Source organism: Pieris rapae, chromosome 24, assembly GCF_905147795.1.
Source record: "Pieris rapae chromosome 24, ilPieRapa1.1, whole genome shotgun sequence".
NCBI lineage: Eukaryota > Metazoa > Arthropoda > Insecta > Lepidoptera > Pieridae > Pieris > Pieris rapae.
The window spans coordinates 88,975-105,090 of record NC_059532.1 but is presented as its reverse complement, the minus strand read 5'-3'; the positions used below and the strand labels follow the sequence as shown (position 1 = coordinate 105,090).

Here is a 16,116-nt window from a genome sequence, read left to right as displayed (position 1 = left end):
TACATTAAATGACTGTTTTGCTAAATATTTTGAGAAATAATATATTGTATTATGGTATGATATAGACTCCACGGCCCTCCACAGATTTATCTTTAACAATGCACTTAATGCAAGCCCTTATCAATGGCTCATCAAATTTTTAGGGATGTAGAGTATGTTATACCACACACAATTATATGCTAAGGAATTTAATAAAAAAAATATCACCACTGTTGTACAACAATTTATTTGGCCTTATTTTATATTACATTAACAATAATAAGGAACACAATATATTCAAGAATATATCACATTTTATTTAATACTATCTATCTAAAATTTACACATTATTCCAGTTACTAGGGGGGGACAGAACTCTGTATGTTTTAGTCAGTTTTCCTTTCCTTTCATTATTCACAATTATTGTTGGGCAAATTTTTTGTGATGGGTTGCAAATTAATATAAAAGTTTCTTCACAATTATCGTAAACAATACACAAGAAAGTATGTCAAAATCTTAGTGAAAATTCCTATTTCCAGTTTCCTATAAAAACTAGACATGAGAAGTACCTGAATGGATTTTCAGGTTTCAGTTGAGCAACTTTTACCTTGCCATTATTCTCATATTTATACTTTAACATAATAGCGATATATATGTATATAATATATCACAAAATCTGTTATACAAAAATAATCAATACTATTATGTATCAAGATAATAATTCACATTTTTTTTATCTTTTTATGTGATTAGGTAGGAAAAAGATACTTTTGTGTGTACATATTATAATGATAATCTCACTATTAAATCAAGTTTTCCCAAATAGATTAAGTTACAACATAGAATTTATCATTGAAAGTCCAATCAAGGGTAAAGTTAGTAATGCACTCATCATCAAGTTCTAGAAACAATCTTAAATCATAAGTCATATTGAATAGTTATCTTAAATCACTGTACAGTGTCTTACCATTTATATCGTAGAAATCAATGTTCCGTTAAATATGGGAACCGTGCCCCGATACACAATTGCACTTCACACTGAGCCCAAAGTCAACATCACTAAAACACTCTATCCTGGTATCCTGAGTCTTGAGGTGGTGGGTTGGGCTTGGCCTGAGCCCCAGGCACATGATGATGATGTCGGAGATGACCAGGTCGACGAGGTGGCGCCAGATACTCAAACATACTCTGTGTATGTTGGGCCAACATGTTAGCCAAGTCACAGGGCATCGGGTCAGTCCAAAAGAAGTCATGGTTGAGTGCTGTGTCTGCGTCATATCTGAAATTCATAATTAAGACTAGAGTAGACATTCTTGGGGTATGGGGTTCAAATGCACTGGCACTAATTAAAGATTTAAGTTGGTGCCCGGTAGATAGATTTTTTATTAGATTATTAGATTACACTGCCACAGGGACCAATGTTTTTAAATGTGTATTTTTAATGATTATTATTTCTATGATATTCAAGAATAATGTAAATACTGTATATTTTTGTGTTGGAAATAAATCTTTGTTTACATAAGACTTAACTTGTTGAAATATTATGTATAACTGTAAATAATTAAAACATATGCAAAAGTGTCCTTATGGTTATAATATATTGTAAATAACAAGTACTTTTGACATAAGCCTATTTATGTTTAACAACTTTTGAATAAATATTTCGCTAATATAGTGCTCTGATACCATGCGATGCTGTAATACTGGTGAAGTAAGGCAGCAGAAGCACCTATCATTTCCATTGCACAATATACTAACTAATTCTCACCTAGTGTAAACTTGACTTATTAATTTAAATTTTATATATGTATTATAATCTCTGGTGGTCCATTCCCGCCAAAGTTTAGCATCACAAAATTCATGTAAATGAAAATATTTTGCATAAATGATTCAGTCATCTTTATGAGATGATTTCGTCATAAAATGAGTGCATTAGGAGTACCTCTTCGCTGGGTCTAGTTGCAGCAGCTTGTCAAGTAAATCACAACCATACGGGTCTTTGACATATGGCTTTAGTCTTTCCTGAAAAATATTTATCATTAATATCTAATATTTAGTATAACAATTTAAACACATGAAAAGCCTGATACTCTCTCTTTTAAAGCTGAATTGTTTATATTTAAATATAAGGATGCTTATATAAATAAGAATATAACTTTAATATTAGAACACTGTCTACAGATATACATAAATTTTTGTTCTATCAAGGGTTAAGGAGTTATGAGTTAACCACACACAACTGGTTCCAGCTCAAAGAAAATCTATTCATTCACTCACTAAGGGTTCAGAGACATTTGCCCAAGTGTTATCAGCTGACAGATTTTTAATAAGTAATAGAAAAATTATTATTAAAATACATGGCTTACCTTAACTTTCCTCTTTTGTCCCTTTGGCAACTCCATCTTATTGTATAGGTCTAAACTTTCCACTCCTGGCCATACATCTGGGGTACACGACCCACAGAGCTGAGAAATTAGTATTAATTGTTGCTGCTCTGTGGGACCCTGAAAAATCAAGTATTTCAACACAGTTTTCTTTATTCAACATGGTTTTCAAAAACAGTGTTATTTAAAAGAATCTACTTAAGCTTTAATTTAAATTTGTTTTTAGATTCAGTAATTATTTAATTATTATAATGATTATTAGTTGTTCTTAATTATTTATCAGTTTTAGCAAGTAACATAATGCCAGGCATTGTTTTCTATTGCAGTAACAGATTAGAATTTTGGACTAATTTTTATTTAATTGAAAATCTGATATCTGCAATTGCAGTATTAAAGGAACACAGCCACTTCCACTTATATAATTACCTGCATAATTGGAGACCTGGTCCACATCTCAGCCATAATGCACCCTGCACCCCACATATCTACTGGTGGTCCATAATTACGATCCCCTAAAAAAATCTTATTGATCAAAACTGTGTGAAGGCCTTCAGGGTTTGACCTAAGGATTGCACTAAAATGGTCTACCCATGCAATCAAAAAGGTGCTGAAATATCTATCGAAATTATGATATGGGGATTCTGAAATACTACTTTATTATTTTTAGCTAATTTATGAGAAAAATAAACTGGGACTCACATATCCTAGGAGTCATGTAATACCTACAATATGGTAGAAGTGTTCTTTATTCTTTAGAATTAATTCTGGGATATCTTACCTAATAACAATTCTGGGGGGCGATACCATAATGTGACCACCCTGTTAGTGTATTTATTGGCTTGTCCTGACTTAGCAACACTAAATGCTCTTGCCAAACCAAAATCAGCAAGTTTCAATATTCCATTCTTAGTAATAAGTACATTTGCAGCTTTCATATCTCGATGCAAAATTTTATTGCTATGAATGTAATATAACCCATTCAACAACTGCTGCATAACTTTTTTAATCTCACCTAAACTAAATTTTACATTTACATTCGACAATAAACCTGCCAAATCGTGTTCACAGAAATCGAAAACTAAGTAGAATGTTGACCTATATTTATTGTGTAATGTAGCCTTAGTTCTGCATATTTCAATAAGATTTACGACATTTTCATGTTTCAGAAGCTGTAATATCTTAATTTCTCGCAGTGCTGTGATGGGAAAACCTTCTTTTTCGTTATCCATTAAGACCTTTTTCATTGCAACAAATTTTTTACTGCTATTTCTAGCTCGCGCTTTGAACACTTCTCCGAAGGTTCCTTGACCGATCTTGGCAACTTTTTCATATTTAGAAGACTCATCACAGAATGGAAAGTCAAATTCTTCGATATATTTCTCTTTTTCTCTCATATTGAGAATAGTTGAACTCGTGCTCAACACGGGAGCAGGCTCCCGTGGAGCGTTAACGTTTTGCATTTTGGATGCAATTTTGAAGGCTTTTATAAATATAGATTAACGGAAAAGAATCAATAAAAACTTGATTATAATTTATTTTGAATGTATTTGTCTAAGAAAAACTTTTTATACATTTAAGCATAACACAATTATTACCTATTGTGAAAAATGAAGATTTAAAAAAAGCTAAAAACAACACGTCCTAATATTGTCGGTTTTCGGTGGGTTGATATTGACAATTAAGTTGGCAATTGGCATTGACAGTTGGCATAGAATGTAGAAAGTTTAATGTTGCCTGTGGTCCGCGTTTTCTTGGCAACAATATGGGGAGCTCATAATTATAAATTATAATACCCATTTGCGCCTTAAATTAATACAATTTAATTAAATAATGTACTACATTTTTTTAAAGTTATGGTAAATTAGATAATTTATGCAATTAAGTTTTACATAATATATGTATATTATAAGCAAAGGCTGCATTTTTCAATGCAATTTAGACTTCAAATTAGAAATAATTGATATCTATACGAAGATGTGCAGCAAAATACAATTACTCTATTAATATTATTAATTAATATGAATTCTAATTAAAATCTTGACGAGTCTGACAAGTACTGCTGAATGCTACAATCTAAAGCATCTCACATATCGATTTTATACCAGTCAGCAAAATTGTACTAATAATAAAACATTAAAATATTCAGACATGTAGCCAAATATTTTTTTAGACTAAAATAATTGTATCTATTAACCTAGCTTAAACCTAAAAATGTTTTACAGAAATGGTTGTGGTTTTCTGAGAAAATGGCAATTGATGTAGGAACGATTATTCGACACAATTAATGGAAATAGTGGGTCCAGAACAAGCAGCAGAAAGCGTTTGATCGTAAAATAAAAATTAATGTAAGATGTAGACGAAAGCTACGCTAAGCTCTTAGGTACTTTCTCAAGCATAATAATATTGATTTATAACAATTTTTCGTATCACTTCTTAATAAAACAGTAATCTGATTAGTTTTTTGGTTCTTATTTAACAAGCGCTTTGATTTTATTATGCATAAACTGCAAATAATTAAAAAACACAGAAAAAGTGCATTGATTTCTATAGTCGGAATTTTATTTATATTAAAAAGTATATGCCTGTCCCAGCTTATCACGGTTAAACCAATTAAATATTTGATAACAAATATAGCTTAGTATTTTTTTTTTCAAAATGTATCACTACATAGTATAAAACAAAGTCGCTTTCTCTGTCCCTATGTCCCTTTGTATGCTTAAATCTTTGAAACTACGCAACTGATTTTGATGCGGTTTTTTTAAATAGATAGAGTGATTCAAGAGGAAGGTTAATATGTATAATAACATCAATTAAATAGTGGAGAACTACTGTTATTTTTGAGGTTTCTAATGTGATGTCGTAAATAATTACATTTTTTCCGCTTACATTGCAAACGCAGGCTGAACCCTACGAGTTTTATCAAAATAATGCACTAAGTATTGTACACATTGAAAAGGTCTACAGAAAAGTCCGTGATGGTATATGTCTATCTCTTATGGATAACCCACATTTTTATATACAACGTTCACAGATTTTCTGTAGTGTATTTAGTATCAGCATTGCACCCGTGCGAAGCCGGGGCGGGTCGCTAGTATTTAAATAAAAAATAAGTCTCAAGCTATTGTTTTTTATTATATAAACAAATAAAAATAATCTTTTCTATTTATAATTTAAGATGTAATTTGCGACAAATGCGATAAAACGTCATACGGTATTCAAATAATCTTCGATAAACGCTTTCACTTTTTTCCTAATAATTAATCAAATATTTATTATTTCCTAATTATGATTAATGGAGTTCCAACTGGATTCAAGTAGCCCAATCGAGAGAAGACTGGCTATCTTCGGAGGAGGCCTTCACCTACAGAGGAGTTCTTACAGAGTAAAGAATAATTGTTTAAAAGTAGGAAAAACTAACACAACTAAATTTAGGATACAAATTTAATTACTAACACTAATATGTAAGTAAAATAACTTAATCCAACTTCTTGTTCTGCTGTAAGAATTAAAAGGCTTTTTTATTTTTATTTTATTATTTTATAATTATTATTAATTTAATGAAATTAATAATAGTTGCATATCTATTTTGTCGTATTTCTTTAAAAGTTCACGACATAATTTTAGTAACTTTACGTAGCTCGTTTTACAGATAGACAGGCTGCAATGGACTAGTCGAGAATGAAAAAAGAAAAAAGGGTAGACCAAAACAGCGATCGGACGACGAGATAGAAAGGCCGGCTGGCGGAGATTGGATGTTGACGGCAAATATAATATAGTGTGGAAAATGCTAAAGAAATGCCTCATTTTAGAAAAAAATGTATATTGCTTTTTATATGTTGTACTTACGCTACATATAGATTAATGCTTATTACTATGTCTTTATCTAATATATATATATATAATTCTCGTGTCGCGGTGTTTGTGGTTAAACTCCTCCGAAACGGCTGGACCGATTCTTATGAAATTTATTAGGCATATTCAGTTCTGGGAATCGGCTACTATCTTTGGAACCTCTAGGGATGTCAGCCTAATATTTATTTTTAGACAATTTTTTTCATACGGCATACAAAAATACCAACAACCTTTAATATTCACCCCTCTACAGCCCCTATTTTTTTTCGTTAATTAAAAGCTTATGACATGAACCCTGTAGATCATATAGAGAAAAATTCACAGAACAGCCTAAAAAGTTTTCATTCCGGAAAACCGAACAGTCTCTGGGGTAGCAAAATGTTCCATGTTGGTATGTACTAAGTAATAAAGGTAAACTAGGCATTAAGAAACGAAGTTCGCGGGGCAGCTTGTTATATATTAAAAAAAATACAGTGTAACGACACTCTGTATAACGACACTCAAAGAACTATGCGTTTTTTGGCGTTATAGAGAGGTGTCGTTAAACGGAGAGACGAAAAATCAGAATTAATATTAGCAACCCAAAAGATACTTTTTATAACTCAAATGTTGTCGTTATTGAGAGGTTGTGTGATGCAATGTAGAGTGTATCATAGATGGTAGACAAGCTAAACCAACCAAAGTTGATCGATTGATTTCGACGCTTTAGAGAGTTTGTCGTTAAATCTAGTGATGTTACATGAAGTTTACACTGTATATCCATTTAAATTATATAACATTCGGCTTGTAATGTAAGATATAGCGCTAGATTTATTGTACTTAATACTTTTGGATTCTAGATTACACATGGCAAATAAAAAGCTGTCTAATAAGAGATAATATAATCAAATTGTTTTTGTTATGTCTTCTCCATTATTCTTTATATCTTGCATACTCTGAGTGGAAACACCAGCTCTCTCAACGATTACCTTAATGTTGTTTTGAAGTCTCTCTTTATCTGTAACGAAAAATATATTAGGTATCGACTGGGTGCGATTATCTGTAAAATGATTTGTATCGAGTTGTTAGGCATATTCACCCATACTCATAATGTATAGTTCTTGATTCCGATAACGTCTAAAAAGGTCGAATGCACTTATATGGAAGTTTCACATAGATAAGCCAAGTTAGTTAAAGTTAGTCAATTTTATGTTAGTTATAAGCTAATACTTTAAACGATTAAAGTCAGTTGTTATCCATCTTCAAATATCGTAACTTATCCATACAACAACCTATTGGCATGACCCTTTTATATATAAAGGATGGGAGGGTGGGAAAGAAGCAGTCATCACACACCATGACCCATTTTAGGGAGTCTTTGGGGCAGAATGCTCTTTTTAGATTAAAATTTAATAAATAGACCAGTGCCGAAGCCTTCAAAAATAGTAAAAAACGAAAAAAAATTACAGTAGGATGAAACCCATTAGAAATGCAGGGGAATATGATCAAAATGAAAGGAAAAATAAATTACGGTCGATCCGAGTTCGGGAAGTGGGAGGGGGGTGACTTTTAAGGGGGAAAAATTGTTTATCTTGATTTCCGGCGAAACTACCAGTCCTATGGAAAAAAGTTAAATGGCAAAGTTGTAGGTCATAAAAAGATCTACAACTTTGGTATTTACAATTTTTTCACATAACCTCAAAATTTAGGTGAAAAATTCAAAAAACCAAGTTTTTGGTTTTTTTATTTATTTATTTTTTAAAAGTTTTTTTTTTCTACGAAATTTGGTGAAAACTTACCTTATTATGTCCCAAATATACTGTAATTTATTTGATTAAAAATATTTATTTTTTCACCTCATTTTAACTTAATATCAAAAAAGCACCCTAATTTTCAATCGAAAATTCTGACGTCAAAATTTCAGCTTTTTTCAAAAAATTTGGGGGCTTTTTGTTCGTTGAAATATCTACTTTCTGATGGTGTAAAAAAAATATACATTACTATAGGAAATATTATTAGAAAATGCAAAAAATTGAAAAAACCTCAAATTCGAAAATTTTCTTTTAATTATGTACAATTTTGAGGTATTTATTAAAATTTACACTTTAATTACTCAAAAAACGTAAGATTTCATGCTTCATTGATAAACGAAAAAATTGCAAATTAAAATATACTTCTATAATTAACAAACAAATAAGTTAATAAAGTTAATATTTAATAAGACATCTACAATATTTTGAAAAAGTTGTAGAATCTTCTGTAAATAATATTTGTAGATGCCTATTTATTGCTGTTTTGAGATAATTTATATACCTGAGTGACCTTCGGTGAATTTTGAATTTTTCTTTGAATAAAGTAAATTTCTCACAAATCACTTAGAGTAACTCAGCCTGCAGGTGTATTTTTAAATACGATGTTGTACACTACTCTGTATCTCGAATACTGGCTAACGGTTTTTACAGCTGCTACGAAATAGCAGGTAGCAGTAAGGCCCAGACCCTCCTAGGTCCATCCCCACTTCTCAATGAAATAACTTACACTGGGCTAAAATTCACCGAAGGTCACTCAGGTATATAAATTATCTCAAAACAGCAATAAATAGGCATCTACAAATATTATTTACAGAAGATTCTACAACTTTTTCAAAATATTGTAGATGTCTTATTAAATATTAACTTTATTAACTTATTTGTTTGTTAATTATAGAAGTATATTTTAATTTGCAATTTTTTCGTTTATCAATGAAGCATGAAATCTTACGTTTTTTGAGTAATTAAAGTGTAAATTTTAATAAATACCTCAAAATTGTACATAATTAAAAGAAAATTTTCGAATTTGAGGTTTTTTCAATTTTTTGCATTTTCTAATAATATTTCCTATAGTAATGTATATTTTTTTTACACCATCAGAAAGTAGATATTTCAACGAACAAAAAGCCCCCAAACTTTTTGAAAAAAGCTGAAATTTTGACGTCAGAATTTTCGATTGAAAATTAGGGTGCTTTTTTGATATTAAGTTAAAATGAGGTGAAAAAATAAATATTTTTAATCAAATAAATTACAGTATATTTGGGACATAATAAGGTAAGTTTTCACCAAATTTCGTAGAAAAAAAAAACTTTTAAAAAATAAATAAATAAAAAACCAAAAACTTGGTTTTTTGAATTTTTCACCTAAATTTTGAGGTTATGTGAAAAAATTGTAAATACCAAAGTTGTAGATCTTTTTATGACCTACAACTTTGCCATTTAACTTTTTTCCATAGGACTGGTAGTTTCGCCGGAAATCAAGATAAACAATTTTTCCCCCTTAAAAGTCACCCCCCTCCCACTTCCCGAACTCGGATCGACCGTAATTTATTTTTCCTTTCATTTTGATCATATTCCCCTGCATTTCTAATGGGTTTCATCCTACTGTAATTTTTTTTGGTTTCAAAAATTATCGACACTGGTCTAAAATTGATTGAAACAATTGGATCTTGTATCTCCAGGGGAAGACGTCACCGAGAGTCGATACCTATCTACTAGGACTATTAGTTTGCAAAAGAAACTGTCTGGTAAAGCGGACAGTGATAGACTTCAGACCCATTACGGTAAATGGGAGAGGCAACTGCTTTAAAGAAAATTTAATTTTAAAATAAAGAATTTTATAGTACAACACTTGAATCATACTTACCCTATTCTCTTCCGGATTCCACCGGCCCCCTGCCCCCTTGACAATTTTCTGGACTTGGCTAATTTCTATTGCGTACCTGGTAAACAGTCAGTCGTGGGACACGGGCAGAAAGTCGATATATCAGGCGTGGTTATCCTTATATTTGCGTACGAATGCTTCAGTACAATGTTCTCGTTGTCGCAGCCGCATTTTCCGCAAGGAGATTTCCGCTTGACGACCTCCTTTGTGGTGTAGACGCCTGAAAAAAAATTTACCACATACACATCAAACCCTGTTAAGTAAATCCCTTACTATAAAAGTCAGAAATCTCGCAAAAATGGCACTATCCGATCCAGGTATTATATAAATAAATATTATATCATTATTATGTTATATGTTAGTATATATTATAATGTTTTATACTATTGTGTATATGCCACATATCAAAATAAATCAACAACTACTAATAAATTAAAAATTATTTAAAAAAACATTGTCCAGCGGACAAAATTGTGAATCTAAACCATTCCCAGATCCCCTTGAACACACACAAAAAATTTCGTCAAAATCGGTCCAGTCGTTTGAGAGAAGTTCAGTGACATACACACTCACAGAAGAATTATAAATATAAAGATATGTTGCTGCCAACTAGCTTTATTAGCCGTTCAATTAACATCCTAGACGTTTAACTAAACAGCGCCCTTTAACTAGCGGACTGAAAGATATTCAGCCGAAGCGTAAGATACAACATTTTTTAGATAAGAATTATTACAAATATTGGTGTCTAACTAAATCTGCGCTGTCATTTTTCTAAATGTATTTTTCTAAATGTTAGATTTAATAACTAGTCTTGTTATTCATAATTATTACTTGTCTACGGCATCCCTTACATAATTTATAAGTGTGTCATAATGAATAAAACCAATGAATAAACAAAGGTAGAAAATAAGAACATGAACAGAAGTACATACATCTCTGAAAGGATAATAAATGTATTTATGTAAATAAATAAATAGATAAATAAATAAATAAAATATAAGATGACATTTGCATTGGCGGATTTTTGTAATTTATGTAACTAATTGTAAGACTATTCTAGCAAATAAACGATTTGATTTGATTTGATTTAATAAACCGGTTGTCTTATGCTTATGCCATTCAAACGATAGAGTAATTATTTAGCAGAAACAAAATTAAATACTGAATTAATACCTGCAGCTGAGTTACATCATCTATCACTATGTGGAAGCAGCTGCCCAATGAGTAAAAGAGCGTACCAATTCTTAAAAGGCCGGCAACGCAGTCGCGAGCCCTCTGGCATTGAGAGTGTCCATGGGCGGCGGTATATTTTACAAGAGAGAACGCTTTCAATAAAAAGGTCACTAAACCTTTTCCATCTCTGCTAAACGTTAATGGTATGTCAACACTCCGGTTTCCCGTGAAAACTTCCTTCTTCCGGCCAGAGAGACCTAGAGCTCTTTTCACAGACTTAGTGAAACTTTTTTTCTCTATGCCAGGACTGAAAATGGAGCATAGACACTCATCGGCGGGCCCCGATCCCTCTTTTAGTTTCTGGAGCGACTCTTCATCCAATTTTTTTAGTTTTGCATATTCAGACATTTTAGTCTGAGGATTCGTCGGCCATTTTAGTTGAATTCATTGGTATCTATTATCGATAATTTTTTGAGTAAATATTCCAGCCATGGGTATCATTTTTGTTATGTTACAAAGGGATTTCATTTAGTCAATAACGCTGTGCATTAACTGAAATAAACAAAATCGAAACAACAATGTAATTTTTTTCATTTTGCAAAGCTTTTATTAAAGTATTCCTACAGCTACTCTAAATTAAACTATAATCATAATTATTTTATACATAAACTAGCGACCCACCCCGGCTTCGCACGGGTGCAATGCTGATACTAAATACACTACAGAAAATCTGTGAACGTTGTATATAAAAATGTGGGTTATCCATAAGAGATAGACATATATACCATCACGGACTTTTCTGTAGACCTTTTCAATGTGTTCAATACTTAGTGCATTATTTTGATAAAACTGCGTTTGCAATGTAAGCGGAAAAAATGTAATTATTTACGACATCACATTAGAAACCTCAAAAATATCAGTACTTCTCCACTATTTAATGGATGTGATTATACATATAAACCTCTCTCTTGAATCACTCTATCTATTAAAAAAACCGCATCAAAATCCTAGAAAAAGACAATTTTCGGCAGCTTAGAAAATTAGCAAGAAGATTAATTTGTGCGTTTGGCAGTACATATAAATGCGAACAGTTCTTTTTTTATTGATGAAAGTTAATAAATCAACACATCCTACAAGACTGACTGATGATAATTTGGAAAATTCATTGAATCCACTGATTATTATTAAAATATCGATGGATTAGTTTCCCAAATTCAAGCTGAAGTGTTTCATTGATTTCGGTGTATTTAACTTTCTTAGTTTGTAACAATTGCAAATTTAACGATTATATTATAATGTAAAATTTTTAAAATTTCATTTTGTTATTTTAATAAATTGTACTATAGTAACATTGTTCTTATTTCATGTCTAATATCTATCGCAAAAGATATTTGAAACCCGGCCCACGAACGTATTTGTACGGTAAAGTTTGGACCTCAACATGGCAAAGGTTGCTCATACCTGCCTTAAATTAATATAACAACATTTTTTTTTCAAAAGTGAATGTGTTTAGACAATTATTCTAAACTCTGATTGCCATACAAGAAATGTTTCAATATAATTACAGATTCATTTTTGACATTTAAAATATTTATGTTTTTGTGAACAAATAAGGACATTTCTACAATATTTCTACAGGCGTGAGATAATATCTCTTCCTTTTTCAGCTTCTTAAACAATGGTACGCCTATCAACACAGTTTGCGAAATAAATTGCTCTAATACATTTAAAGCAATACCAAACGAAATACTTTCGTGTATAATTGCAGCCACCATAATGCATCGTCACTTACATACTTGGAAAATTATTACTAAAAATTAAATGTATAAACTTACCGTAAACCTAAATGATTTTTAATAAAATTCATAATACTGTTAATTTCTCATTTACATTGTCAGTGATTTGACAGATTACAAAATTGATAATTTTAATTACCTAATTATGTCATTGAGGAAACAGATTATGCATTACCTATGTATTGTATTTTTTATAGAACAGGGGGCAAACGGGCAGAATGCGAACAACTCCTCTGAACACTCTCCATGGTAAGTGCGGTAGAAGATACAGAGTGTATCAGGATCAGAAATCTGAGTCCCAGGCCTAAAAATGTCGTAGTGCCACTGGTAAAATACTAATCTGTATTAAATTTTTAACTAAATTCCAAGAGTTTTATTTTATTATTATATGCAATCATAATAAACTATGTATTTTGCTGATTTTAATCTTGTGGTCAATGTCTTTGACGGACTATTAACTGCTTGCGTTATAAATGCAGTTGACATTTTAAATGTTTCGTATTATTCATAATAGGTACTTAACTTAGAATAACATTCAGTTTAATTATGTTATTTTTGAATTGAATCAATGAAAAGGTTGGCTCGGCCAAGAGTTATTCGGCATTAATCAAGTTGCATTCCGAACTGAAATATAATGGCTGCTGAAAACTCGGAGCTAATATTTTTGATCGATGCTACGAGTATATCAGACTCCTAATAGAAAACCAATGATGTATATAATTCGCAAAATATTGTGTGAAATAGGCTATTTTTTCCCATCAATATTTTAAAGGCGATTGTCAATCAAAAGGATCGTGTAAATTCTTGATAATGGAACATATCTAAACGAATACTAATCATATTATAAATAGGCAACGTATATGTTTGTAACGTTGAAAGCTATTAAACTATAAAGCTATTAAATATAAACTACATTTATCTGTATATTCATATATCTATATATTAAATACTAATAATTACTACAAACTAATGGATGATTTAAAAAATTCTTTCACCATTAGAAAGCTCCATCTTCACTGACTGACATAGGTTATATTAAATTATCAAAATGTATCCCTAACAAAAAAGCAACAATATTAATGAAACAAGTGTGAAAGAATCATCCATATAAAAATATGTTATCGTGTACGCTGTGGAAACGTTTGATGATAGAACATAATGGTAGGGCAATTGTATGTTGGTCTATCCCGAAACGGAACTCCAAAACATCAAATTATTTTTCTGCTACGTTAAATGTATAGGGAAGTTCTAAGATACTGGAGTACTCAAATAAATCGCTTCTTTAATATTGTAAAAGAAATTGTTGCATATTTTTGGATTTATTTTTAATAATTTATAAAAAATGTGAGCCGTCTCGGGACGCCTGGCAGATGTGAAACATCGATATTATTTTTAAAAGTAATATGCAGAAAAGAACAGACTGTGATAGGAAATAAATATAGTTTATAATAATAAAATAAAATATTACGATTTTTTTCCAGATAACGATGACTATTTGTTGAATAAACATTATATTCATTAAATATTTTTAATGTGAAATTTACTACTGCATTTAGACTGTATATCATATAGCGTGGCGACGCGTCGCCACGGCATGCGTCGCCACGCCAGAAATCGGTTTCACGTGCGGCTATAGATGTTTCACATCAATAAACTAGTTAAAAATTCCTTGACTCATTAAAATATTATTTCAAGACCTACTTGAAATCAATACTTGTAGAGTATTACTAATGTCGAACATTCTGAGACACTAAAAATATAATAGACTTATATTCTTTGTATCTGTATAATAAGATTATGCATGCAAGTGTGTATCTAATAATTTCAAAAGTAATTAAAAACTAAGTGGAATAAAACTTTTATGATAACAAAAATATATCTATAGTCCGACTTTAACTCCACTCCCGCGAGAGCTTCAGAATAAGTTACAGATATATATATGTACATGAAATTATATGGAATGTAACCACTTTACCTAGTATCCAACTTTGTTCGTCTTTGGTATGTTAGGGTACAAAAAGTTACAATCACACTATCACATTATATTTTTTAAGGTCCTTAGGCAGGTAGCTAAAACAAGGCCAAAATGTTGGAGAAAATGAGGCGTGTTAATCATCACACTCGGTGTGATAAGCGGTCGCATATGCTTGTGACTCAGACTCGTACAGAATTTCTCAAAGAACATTGTCGCGTGTCTTGCGCTCCATGAATATTGCATGTAAGATGCATATATTTAGTTGTACACTGGCTGAATTCACAAGAATTGTTTTTATATATATATATATATATATAAATATATATATATTATATGTATATAAATATATATATATATATATATAACTAGCTGAACTGGCAAACGGCGTTTTGCCATGTATATCATTTATGGTTATTGTGCCTCACTCGACATAGATAGGTATAGTATGTCGCAGACTTTTTTGTAGATATTTATAAGATCTACAATTACTTAGAACATTTTATGGTTCTATCTTTAATCGTTTAGCTTTAGGCAGGATACGCAAAATAAGTAACTTTTTTGGTTGATTTTTTACACCTTGTGTCCGAAAAACCCTAATATCTTACGGAACCCTATTTTTGTTCACAAAGCCTTTATTACTCGTGGATAATGTAGCTTTCGAATGGTGAAAGAATTTTTAAAATCGGTCTAGTAGTTTATGAGCCTATTCATTACAATCAAACAAACAAAGTTTTCCTCTTTATAATATTATCGTAGATTAGTTATAAAAAAGTATTAATTTACTGTAGAAATAAGGTAATGAATGTCAGTAAGAATCAGATGCTATAATAGCGTGATTAGCACAGTGAAAATTTATAAAAGAGTTTTAGGATTAATAAGAGTAGCTGAGTTCATCATCGGTTGCCGAGGCAGAATACAACCATCACAACTGATTGTTATTTGATCACCACTGCAACGAACCAATTCGATTTAGGGTCCAGAAATAAGGGTAATATATTTTTAAGCACTTGCGAGTTAATGAGATGAGCCTCTTGCCCATTTGTTATAAAAAATATTGAAGGTGTGTTTAACAGAAGATGTAGACATGTATCTGGTCCTCAGGTAGACTTGACCACTCATACAAAACATTTAGATAAGCAGATAATGTCGAAGTTCGGTAGTAAGTTTTGCAAGCACTTTTTGAAGAGAAATCAAAAAGCAGTTAAAAACTAACCAAACAGAATCGTAAAAGTTCATCCTCTTTGTTTGTTAGAGACATTTCTATATAATTTCTTAATGTTATTACA

The 16,116-nt window shown here is 31.1% G+C and overlaps 2 protein-coding genes across 2 annotated transcripts; both read right to left on the bottom strand.

Annotated features, from left to right (window-relative positions):
* Nucleotides 1-203: 203 nt before the first annotated feature.
* LOC110993705 (cyclin-dependent kinase 9) lies at nt 204-4,046 on the bottom strand. The gene is made up of 5 exons (XM_022260056.2): nt 3,142-4,046; nt 2,790-2,875; nt 2,346-2,483; nt 1,922-2,001; nt 204-1,258 (listed from the first exon to the last, which is right to left on the bottom strand). The coding sequence occupies exons 1-5, from the start codon at nt 3,821-3,823 to the stop codon at nt 1,039-1,041; spliced, it is 1,206 nt and encodes a 401-aa protein (XP_022115748.1). The 5' UTR covers nt 3,824-4,046; the 3' UTR covers nt 204-1,038.
* Nucleotides 4,047-7,099: 3,053 nt separating this feature from the next.
* On the bottom strand, nt 7,100-11,602 carry LOC110993696. The gene is made up of 3 exons (XM_022260047.2): nt 11,236-11,602; nt 9,945-10,106; nt 7,100-7,212 (listed from the first exon to the last, which is right to left on the bottom strand). Exons 1-3 carry the CDS (start codon nt 11,465-11,467, stop codon nt 7,100-7,102), a joined length of 507 nt encoding a protein of 168 aa, XP_022115739.1. The 5' UTR covers nt 11,468-11,602.
* Nucleotides 11,603-16,116: the final 4,514 nt, after the last annotated feature.